The sequence below is a fragment of the Cyrtonyx montezumae genome, unplaced genomic scaffold, assembly GCF_038088225.1.
Source record: "Cyrtonyx montezumae isolate F1298 unplaced genomic scaffold, pur_monq_1.0 scaffold_29, whole genome shotgun sequence".
In the NCBI taxonomy this organism is placed as follows: domain Eukaryota; kingdom Metazoa; phylum Chordata; class Aves; order Galliformes; family Odontophoridae; genus Cyrtonyx; species Cyrtonyx montezumae.
In genome coordinates, this window is record NW_027072033.1 from 10,375,583 (window position 1) to 10,386,862 (window position 11,280).

At 43.2% G+C, this 11,280-nt stretch overlaps 1 protein-coding gene across 1 annotated transcript; it reads right to left on the reverse strand.

Annotated features, from left to right (window-relative positions):
- Positions 1-5,003: 5,003 nt before the first annotated feature.
- On the reverse strand, positions 5,004-10,969 carry CHRNB3 (cholinergic receptor nicotinic beta 3 subunit). Its single transcript, XM_065740727.1, has 4 exons — positions 10,928-10,969; positions 7,476-7,585; positions 6,397-7,279; positions 5,004-5,138 (listed from the first exon to the last, which is right to left on the reverse strand). The coding sequence occupies exons 1-4, from the start codon at positions 10,952-10,954 to the stop codon at positions 5,004-5,006; spliced, it is 1,155 nt and encodes a 384-aa protein (XP_065596799.1). The 5' UTR covers positions 10,955-10,969.
- Between the last annotated feature and the right edge of the window lie 311 nt (positions 10,970-11,280).

Consider the following 11,280-nt stretch of genomic DNA (forward strand, 5'->3'; position numbering starts at 1 on the left):
TGAAATTTATAGACTGCCTTTCTGTCTTCTCAGTTAGATCTTCAGTTGCAATTGCACCAAAAATCAGAATAGCAGGCAGAAGTTATTGAGTTTCTCCCATGGCCTCAGTTCAGGGGGGCATTGCAAGTGATTTGTGCTAAGAGAACAAAAATCTCACTTTTCTCTCCAGATCACAACTCTTACATTTCCTCTTTCTCCCCTTGTACAGTGCCTAGAATTCAGCATGGCATATAGTTGAGGTACCACAGTCCTACTGACTGAACCAACGATCTTTACTGTGTTCTTGGGACAGGGCAGACAAAAATCCAAGTAAAAGTACAATGAAACCAATTCTTTGACTGTAATATTTTTAATACAATCCCCATATACTACAACACATGTACACAAATGAGGATCTGAGATCAGCAACATGTGTATTTAGTTTTATGCTTGAAGTCCAATAGGTCTTAAACACCTATCTGTAGCTGATAACAAACCTGCTTCATATGTTGCTGTGCACACAGTCTTGCTAACATCTTTTGGAGCACCTTTTCCTCCTGTACTGTGAGAAGGACCTAGAGTATTATTTGATGGCTGAACATGAGCCAGCAGTGTGCCCAAGTGGCCAAGAAGGCCAATGGCATCCTGGTTTGTATCAGAAATAGTGCAACCAGCAGAAGCAGGGAAGTGATCGTCTCTATGTACTCAGTACTGCTGAGGCTGCATGTCAAGCTCTATGTTAAGTTTTTAATCCCCCACTACAAAAAAGAAGCTGAGCCCCTGGTGCATGTTCAGAGGAGGGCAGTGGAGCCATGAGAGGTCTGGAGCACAAGTCTTATGGGGAGTTGCTGAGGGAGGTGGGATTGTTCAGTCTGGAGAAGAGGAGGCTCAGGGTAAGTATTAACTCTCTGAAAGCAGGTTGTGACATGGCAGGGATTGGCTGCTCCTTCCAGGTAACAGCAATAGGTCAAGAAGGAGTGGCCTCAACTTGCACCAGGGGAGCTTCATACTGGACGTTATGAAAAACTTGTTAGGAAAGTGGTAATGTGCTGGCACAGCCTCTGCAGACGGCGGAGTTACAATTCCTGAATGTGTTTAAGAACTGTGTTGATGTGGTACTGAGGGACGTGGTTAGTGGGCATGGTAACTGATGATTGAATTTAGAGGTCTTTTCCAACCTTAATGATTCTGTGATTCTATGATCTTAGGGTCACCACAGGGGAATAACCTGAATGCGATATGTAAATGCAGAAAAGACATGAGGCATCCATGACTAAAATGTAAAATTAAAATGTTTGAGATATCCATGCCTCTAAATCTTTAAAAAACATGTTATCTGTCATATTTGTGACGAAAATCCCCTTTACTTCCTGGTACTTTTAATAAAGCCATGGTCAGCTCCATCAGGACATGCAAATCATATGCAATTCCTTATATCAGCCCGACTGTGGTCCCATTCTACAGTGGCTACTCTAAAAATACTTTCTTGCTCAGGTTCAGTCATAAGCCCACTTGGGAAACATTTGTCCCTGGGCAGCTACTCATCACAGACAGAATTGGATGGGCAGCATTGATTTTATCTGTTTTTAAAACCCAGGACCAAATCAGTCAACACTTTGATCCAAACATTTCTCAGAAGATCCTCTCAGATCAGTCCCAGGTGTGCAACCTATTCTGTAGCTTCAGGGATACTTTGGGGCTGGAGTTTCTCCTGGATAACCAGGAAATGAGCTTAATCCTGAAACACTTTGCAGTTGTGCACCTAATATTGTTTCCAAACTAAGTGAACAGTTCAATCTCAGGCCATTTGTCTATTTTGGTTCCTGCTGGTTTTGTACCTAAGGATTCTAAAAGGGCATCATCACTATTCCAGACAACAGCTTCAAGACTAAAAGGTTTTCTCTGTTATAGGTTGTCTTAATTCTAACTGAGCAGTGTCAGTACTGTGTTTTCAGTGCACGCCATGTACTCTACTTTGGACATCACTGTTCCTTGGCAGATGAGAATCCTTCTGAAGTACATGATTGTCCTTTTTTTCTGCTCATATTAAAGACAGTGGGGCTGAAATATCTGGCAAAGACAATGGTGGCATAAGAAGAATATATATTTGAAATATATACCTAGTCCTTTCTAGAAGAAAATCGTTTTTTCTGTCGTTCCCCTCAATGTTGCATGATAGTTGTAGTCATGGTCAGACATATGTATGAATACACATCATTATCTATTTTACCAACCAGCCCACTACATATTATTCCTGGAACACATTTGAAGAGCATGCATTTTCTAAGGCCCACTGTACAAGGTGTTAAGATATGTTATCAAATGATCTTTGCTACACTAGCTCATTAATCAGCAAGAATGGAAGGAGACAGAAGGAGAATTTGAAGAGGAGAGCTGCATTATGTGCCTGAATATTTCATTTTGACAGGAAAGACTTCTGTTTTCTAGCATTTTATGTTGAACCTGTGGCCATACAGACAGTGAAAATAGAATGGCTGAAGGTGAACATCAGGGCTGATTAAATATTCCACCAGTAGGCATGCCACCAGTGGCAATGAACTTTATTTCCCTGAGAGCGTTCACATCTGTGAATCTGTATTAAAAATACTGTTTCCAGAAGCAATCAGATAGCTCAGCCAGCTCATCGCATTCTCTTCCCAAGGGAGACTGCCCTTCCACCTCTCCCTCACTAAGAGGTCCAGAGAACTTCACCATGTTTGTTCCTGGTGGGTGGATGATACACATGGTCCTGCCATGCAGCACTGAGTCCCTGGCAAACCAGAGCCAGGTCTTGAGGAGAGAAGGCAAAAGGTTGTTTTTTCTTTTAATATATTAAATTTTATTTGTTATTATCCTTGGGCACACGGAACAGAAGGGAGGAGCCTAGAGGGAGGAGTGATGCACAGATGTCCTCCCACACTGTGCTATTTTTTAGTGGGGTATGCTGAAGGCATTTCTGGGGCAAAAAGAAAGAAAGATTCAGGGAAGCTCAGAAACAGCATGAGGAATAATAAGCAGAGAGACTACAGATGTAGCAGTCTTGGGGGCTGTGCTGGGAACACCGGAGTTCAAAAGCCATAAGGACTATGCAGTGCTCATACTTCTCATAATACAAGCACCTGAGCCCTCCTGACCATTCCCAGGAAAAGCAGCATGCAGTCCGACACGGTCACGTGGTACACAGAAATCTGCTGCCTGCAGGTTGGAAACTGAACTGAAGCAAGGTGAGGACAAGATAATCTGCCAGCTGAGCACCTGAAGCACTCACACAGGAGAGAATTCTCCCACCCACCATCCCTAATAGGCAGCCCCTTGGTAGTAATAGTGGGGAAATATCACTAATTGTTTCCAAGAGTCTTTGACTGCTGGAAATAAGTTTTCCTATGGATATTTCACAGTACTGGCCAGGATAACAAAATGACCTGAACAATAAAAAGGGAGAAGAGCAGCTGGTAATACAGGTGTGCTAGATCTATATACCAGTGTCTGTGTTAAGACACGTCTGAATTTGCTAAACTAAATGGGTCTGTTCTATGATCTTGCAATATCTTGGCCAAAAAATAAAAATGGATATCTTCAGCATAAATATGAGTGTTCTCACTACTGAAAATCATTTACTAAACACAGTTTTATTAATTGTATTTGCACAAGTGAACTGCAGTGACAAAACAAGATGGGATGATCTGAATTCAGAGGTGTATACATGTCACACACAACAACAGTATCCTTGTTAATTTTCAGCACCTTCTGACCTCTGCCTTTGGAGTTTCAAGGCTAGCTAGAGCTTTAGCAACAGATCTACATTTATATGGTTGAAAATTGGATCTTCAACCACTTGTTAGCCTCAAAAACACCTACAATTTCTGAGAGAAGTTTTCTAAAGGATTTAACGATGGCAGAGCTTTGTCCCAGGGAATGCAGTGAGACCCTCACCTGTGCATTTTCTGTTCTAATAATTCAGAAGGATTCCATTTAAATGCATCAAAGCAATGAAAATCTGAATTGACTGAGAAACATGGACAAGCCAACACCCAAAGGTGTACCTTTCTGGCAGCCAGCACATCCCATAGCTCTCAGGAGAAAATACACTTCTGCACAAATGAGAAGCTTCATTTTCCACAGACAAACTTGCACCTCTTCCAACTGAACTACTTAGGAAGCTCTTTGTTGCCACTTGGAGCAGCATGGCTGTGTTCCTTCAGGAGGTGTACTGTAGGTGATCTTTCACTTCCAGATCTATAAACATGCAGGTATGGGAATCAGAGTTTCCAAATGTGGAGGAACATGGGAAAAACCCTTGCTTGTTCAGCCTTTAATTATCTTACACTGTACAAGGCAAAAATGCATATTTTACAGAAAAGAGTATAATAATGATGGTCAAGAGGAGAGACAAAATGTGCATGCTGTAGAGGTTGGTAGTGCATGGGCAGAGCTCTAAGTTCCCCCATGGTTGAGCTGATCCTGAAGGTATGGACACGGAGTCAAGGTTTTAAGTATCCTATCTATAAGTTGTTCACTCTTCTTTCTAATACACATGCCATATAATTGCCAGTTCTGATATATGAAGGAAGCTATCCATACAAACTTGGTGGTTTTTACTTGGTTAACATAGACAAACTGAATACTGACTTGCTACAGTGCACTGAGTGCTGACCACTATGTTGCTACTACATTCTATTTTATTAAGTAGTATTTGAACTGACACATCTGCTCATAAAAATAAAGGGTGTGCCAAAACTACTATCCCCAGGCACAACTGTATCCTGGCCCATACTGCATTATAACCAAACTACTAGTAAAATACTCATAACTCATTCATAAAGCCAATTCACTTCTAGATTCAGCCATTCACAAAGCCCTTTTCAGTCTCCACTAAGGCTGTAACAGTCAGAGCCACATGAAGAAAGTCCCTGTTGTTAACATCACCTTCTCTCACTCTTGCTCTGCTTCCTGTCCTGTAGGATAGAGACCAATCTCAAAGGCCATATAATTGTGCTTGTTGTATGTAAGTGTAGTAACACCTTCTACAAAGTGTTGTTCAGCCACATCTGTAATGCAGGGGTGAAGATGAGAACTGAACCCATCACTGACACCACCAGGAATAACCATAGAAAGATCCGATCCAGGACTTGAGCTACGAATTTCCAGTCTTGGACAACCTGTGAAGGAGAGAAGCAAACAGAAACAGCAAGGAGCCCAGTACTTTGTTGATACTGCTGCACATACTTCATCTCCAAAAAATCTGCTTTGAAAAATCAGAAGATTGTAGTGTGCCATAGCCTGAAACCAAGATGAGTCAGCTTTTCAGCAGCCATACCTGCCAGTCCCTGAGAACACTAGAGTATTTCCATGGTTTAAGTACATGATAATCAGACTTCTTTCAGGCTGTGCAAAAGCTTTTAGCTAAGTGCATAGATAAAAGCTTACAGACTGAAGTTTGAGGGTGTCTTTATAATGATTTAGGTTTCTTTTAACTGCATTTCCCTTGGAGGGTTAGGAGTTGGCTCTAGCAAAGCACTTTGATGCAGATTTTACTTGCAGTACTAGCGGTCCCATCGACTTATGTTTGCTTAAGTGCTCTGCTGGCTCATGCTGCATCCATGAAGGAGGGAAGTTCTGCATTGAATAAATGAAAGAACTGTGTATAAAAGTGACGCAGGGGACTTTTTTTTTAAGTAACCCAAGCCTCAAAGAGGAGATATAAGTCATGGACACTACATGCTTACATACTGCACATTTGGTTTACTGTTCATCTCTCTGCTGATAACATCAGTAAAATGTAAATAAAGCCCTGGCTTTTGCTAGGAAAGTGCTAAGAAAATATCTTCTTTTTCCATATACTGCTAGTTGCCTTGCTTGGCTGTCCTACCCTTGTGAGAGGTGTACTGTTTATGGACACACTACTTTTTTACTTTCAAAACTTGCCATGTTAATAGCCAGGTGGGTTGCTGGGAGGAGATGATGGTCTAACCTGAACTTTTATTATTGCAAGCCATGATGATGTCAGCTCAAAACAGGGCATCTACACTGGGTAGAATAGCTGGGAGGCCAAGGGTGAGTCTTAGCAATTGCCACAAAGCTTGCCTATAACTACTGTGAAAGACACACTATCAGAGCATGTGGCAACTCAGAAGTTTTCCACTTACTTCTGTCCCCACCTCAACCAAGGCCAGGTTATTCAAATACTCCAAGACAGGAATCCCTCCAGGACAGCCAGCTGTGGCCTCTTCTGCCTGGGATGATATACTCCTATACTCAGCACTGTTCTTGAAGTAACATGCTTTCCCAGAAACCACACCCAGCAAAAGCTCCCAGAACATGAGCAATAGGAATGCAAGAAGCAACAAACAGAATGCAGAAAAGGAAAACGGCGGAAGTTGCTGCTGTGTAGGAAGCTGTGATGTCCCCTTCACCTACCTGCCTGATGAAGTGCTCCTTTTTAACATGCCTGGAAATGTACCGAATGGAATCGGCTGCCTTTTCCAGAAAGGCAATCACAACCTTCTCTCCATCTTTTGCTTGTTTGTGTTTCTGCTTTCCTGTGAGTTTTGATTTCAATGTGGTTTCCTTTTCTTCAGTGTCTGAGAAGGAATAACGGTCTACATGTCCCTTCATGCAGAGTAGCTGAGGCAGCTTCTGGAGGAAGAGTCTTTTAACCCAGGGAGCCATGGGGTGGTAAGTTGCTGAGGAGCGGTGGTGGACGTTGATAACAAAAACAGTCACAATGATAGAGAGGGTCACAAAAATCATGATGAACAGTAGATACTCACCGATTAGAGGGATAACTTTGGAAGAAGAAGGGATTATTTCCTCAATCACTAGAAGAAAAACAGTGAGGGAAACTAGAACTGAAGTGGACAATGAGAGCTTTTCTCCTTCATCTGAAGGCAGGTAAAACACCAGGACAGTTAGAAAAGATAATCCCAGGCAAGGGATTATTAAGAAAAGAGTGTAAAACAGTGGAAGGCGTCTCAGCACAAAGGAGTAAGTGACAAATGGGTAAGAGTACAGCCCATCCTTCCTGTTGCCTTTCATACCTTTGGCATTTAAAATCTCCCACTCCCCGTTATCGAAGAAGTCTTTCCTATCTACATTTTCATCTACTAGAATCAGGTCCACCATACTGCCATCATATGTCCATGACCCAAATTTCATGGAGCAGTTCTGCCTGTCGAAGGGGAAGAAGGTTACATCCATCATGCAGGAGCTCTTGTAACTGGCTGGTGGCGTCCAGGTCACCACTCCGTTGTATTTCACTATGGCTTTGGTCATCAGAGACCCTTCAAAACGTCCATCTGCACTGTGAGTCAGACAGAAAGAAACAGTACCAAGTTCAGACTGTTGCAGTGTTGCACCCTCACATCCACATGCAAGCAAAGGCTACATTCATACTGCCTAAATAAACAGCTTTCTAAGAGTGCATGCAAGCTCCATGATAGCTGGAATGTCTTGTCCATGCTATGGCCTAAGCCTGGAATAAGAAACATGACACTCACTTTTCAAACAGAACAATGTCAGGAAGCCACAGGGACTCAGAAGGGACTCGGATAGCAGTAATCCCACCATATTCCTCTGGATTCCAGGAGAGCTTGTGGTCCATCCATTCCTGCAATGAGTCAATGGAGTCCTCTGTCTTCTCAGCCCCCACAGCCTCATTCCTTCACCCACCATCTGCCTCATGGTTCTGTATTGTACAGCACTGAGGGCAGAGCTTGGCATATGACTGAACAGCTGCAGGAAAGGCTGTCTGTCATGCAGGCATGGCTGGGAGACAATCCCAATAAGCGCTGCCCCTTTTATTCAGAGGTGAACCTCGTAAAAAAGCCTATCTAGGCAGCTTTGAAGTGGGCACTGTCTGTTTTCCCACAGATATTTCACAGTATTGAATGGGAGACAAAGGTGACTTCAGCTGTTTTATGATTCAGTAATGGTAATAATGTCAACGTGTAAGCAGTGTCTATATTAAGACATCTATCTCTATATGCTAAATTACACTGGCCCTGCAAACCAAATCATTGTTCTTTCATGAGAAAGACTGACATGCTATTACAGAAAAAAGATATGACGATGTTGCGTAGAATTTGGTTACATATTTTATTTTGCCACTAAAAATAAAATGCAAAAGCAAGAAAAGTCCTGGCCATTTTCATCACATTGAACTATTGTCTCTTGTTTGTTACCTGGAGAGAGCCTAGCAAAGTGGCACCAAAAACCCAGAAATCGAGGTGCAGTGGAACAGCATCTCTCTGATTACTTTCATAATATAGTTTTTCAGTTGCTCACAAGAACTGCAGCAAGGGGAAACAAGATCTGTGGATTGTGGGTAATACCATGAAGCAAATAAGGAAATGCTTTCCATCAATCTCCACTACTAGGAACTGCTCAGAGATCAGTTTTCTCAGGTCAATTTCCTTCATAAGTTAAGGACAAATCAAAAAACAACATTCTCTGCTTCTTCTCCCACCATATAGCCCTGCTTCTACTGCTTCAGTTCCACATGCTTTTCACAGCCATACCCACTCATTAGTGCAATCCTTTACTGAAATCCAGAGCTTCAGCAGAGACCCATGTGCAATGAGAGTGTCTTCCTCCTCCAGGAGGAAAGGAAGGACAGGGCCCAAGATCATACTTGGTATTTTGATCGTGCTTGGTAGGTAGAGCCCTCCTAAAGCCTAGCAGAAGGCCTGGATTATCCGTGTGTCTGCAGCATTCCTCCCTCCCCCATGCTCTGCATTGATTTATCTCCAAGCTGAAGAGCTCTTTCATGTCTGCAAGGCAAATAGTTGAATGTCTCCTTACAAGAGCAGAAAACAGACTGTGTGCAGTATTTGAAGATGAACAGTTCAAAATGGGAATCTCCCCATGGACTTTGCTGACATGAACTGTAGGAGCTGATGCAAAAGGCCTTTTCTTCTCCTCTCCCTGCCTTCCCAGATATCCCACTACTCTGCCCTTCCTTTAGCTCTGCCAAATTCCTGCCTCTGGGCTGTCACTAAGGTGGTTAACGTAGTGAAGCCAGGTCAAGGAACACTGAGCCCAGACTTAGCAATAAATTCTACAGCTTGCCCAACAACATACAAAACTCAGCAACCACTAAAACTCCTTTGCAGCTTCTGTGTTTGCCAGGAAGCCCATTGTCAGTTCCCTGCATCTTTAGAACTTGAATTAGAGGTGGGGGGGAGAAAAAAAAAAGAAAAATTAAAGAAGAAAACCCTTTGATTTTGAGCTTTGCACATCTAAGAAAAGCCAAATTTGTGCACTTCACACATACAAGGTGAGGACCAACCTCCCCTCACCTCCCCAGCTCCTGCAGAGTGAGGAGCTCTGAGTCCTTGGAAAGGTTTGAGTGTTCTTCACTTTTCCCTAACCAAAAGAGAAAGATATTTTAATGCTGCTTTGTTTTAGGCATTTTTCTCAGCTGTTGTTCTTGCAATTTCTAACAATATTCTAAGCACTGAATTGCATGTGAAACCAGCTCATGCTAAGCCTACAGGAATGTGCAGTTCTCAGATCAGAACACCTGGGTTGGACCATGAGTATATAGTGCTCAGCCCATCCTCCTGGAGATATCAGCATATGTAAAAATCAATGGCCATGCCTCACTTATTTTCTGCTTTGCACTTCATAATGTACTTGATGGCACATCTGAGGCTCCTCAGAACCCTCCAATGGAGAAGGGATGCTAGTAATGGTATTATCCAGCAAGAGCCCAGCTCATCAACCCATATGAACAGTATTCAGTTATCTGGAGGAGTTGACATGTCTGCAGTGCAGCTTCCTGTGTAGGTCTTTCATCAGTTCAAGGCAGAGGAATCAGAGAAAATCTTTCTTCTCCTCCTCTCACCTGAGAGTCAAGGAGCAGATGATGGCATTGCTCTAGCTATGCTGCATGCTCAGAGGAACCTGCAGCATAACCTGATTTTCTATGGTTTGAGTGGTGACACAGGCTCCAAACTAGGTCAGTGCTGTGAACAAAAATGTGCCCTATGTGAATGTCTGAATAAAACTGTCCCAAATGCACTAATGCATCTATGGAGATGTCACATAGCCAGAGGGAGGAAGACTGTCCCACAGCATAGGAGTCTTTTTGTCCTGGATAGGGGAACTGGCCAAAGGAGAGGCCATCTTTGTGCGTAGTGCCCATACAGTATCCAGGATACCACGCCATCCAAGAGCTCAGTCACTCCAAGGATATAGACACCAAATTGAAGACACAAACTGAGCTGCACTTTTCTTCCACCAGCCCAGCAACCTGGGAACTACTTCCTATAGCATCATTCTGTGCAAGCCTTGGATTTTATGTCCTCTCCCTAAGATCATCTGACACATCTACAGACACTCACATGGCTGAGAGACTTAAAATATTTATCACAAGGTCAACAATCTGGTGCAATGTAATCTAAACCAAATACAATGTTCTTCAGGAGTGAAGGAGACCTAATAGTTCATCTTGCACTTTTCCTTTTCTTGTGTAAATTACTTCCAGAAGCAAGATAGAGAGTTATGACTAATTTTCAGAAATCCCACGGATTTTAATTTTGGGGGTTTAACACACTGACATTTTCTTTCTCTTTACTTGTGCTGAAGAAGAAACCTATTTTAGCTTGGGCAAGGGACACAGTGCTCGGAAGATCTCTAAGTCTAAGGTAGGATAGTCCCTCACCACACAGGCAGCATCCCAGAGCAACAGTCACAGCACCAGGAGATGTTGCTTCCCCAAAATACAGCTGACTTGGACCCACAGCTGAGATGCATCCTGCAACCTCACTGTCTGCCTCTATGCTCCTTTAGCCACTGCCTGAAAGGAGAGAAGAAATTCAGGCAGGGTTATATGACACTGAGTTTGTCATGGATAATGATGGACAGAGTGGCAGGTTGCAGCAGACCTCATCCTTGCTGTGCTCCGCAATGTTGCAGTGGATAGGAAGTTTGAGGCCATTTGATTTACCTGCTTCAGCCACACATTGGTCGTCATCAGCTGGTTCTTCTCATCCTAGGGCAACACAAGGTAGAGAGGCCTGCAATACCAGAACAGCCAGAGGAAACGACCCCTACACATGTTCCAACAAGACCCACCATGTCTTAGCCACCATGGAGCCAGCGCTGAGGCACAAGAAAGTGATGGATCTTGGACAGAATATCCCCATGCTCCCCAACCTGAGGTGAGTCTGGGCAGGGAGAATACAAAAGCATGTAAATAAAGCACAAAAAGAGGACTTGTCTTCTGCAGCAGGAGGAGCACTGCTGTCATCTGGCACTCTCTGTCTTTCCTGCCCTTTTCAAACCCCACCATGTACTGCA

Coding starts and splice junctions, on each gene's coding strand:
- CHRNB3 (XM_065740727.1), bottom strand. CDS start 10,954: ATGACGACCAATGTGTGGCTGAAGCAG. Junction 7,280..7,475: donor GACATTGTTCTGTTTGAAAA/GTGAGTGTCATG, acceptor TCTGACTCACAG/TGCAGATGGACGTTTTGAAG. Junction 5,139..6,396: donor AGGAGCACTTCATCAGGCAG/GTAGGTGAAGGG, acceptor TCTCCTTCACAG/GTTGTCCAAGACTGGAAATT.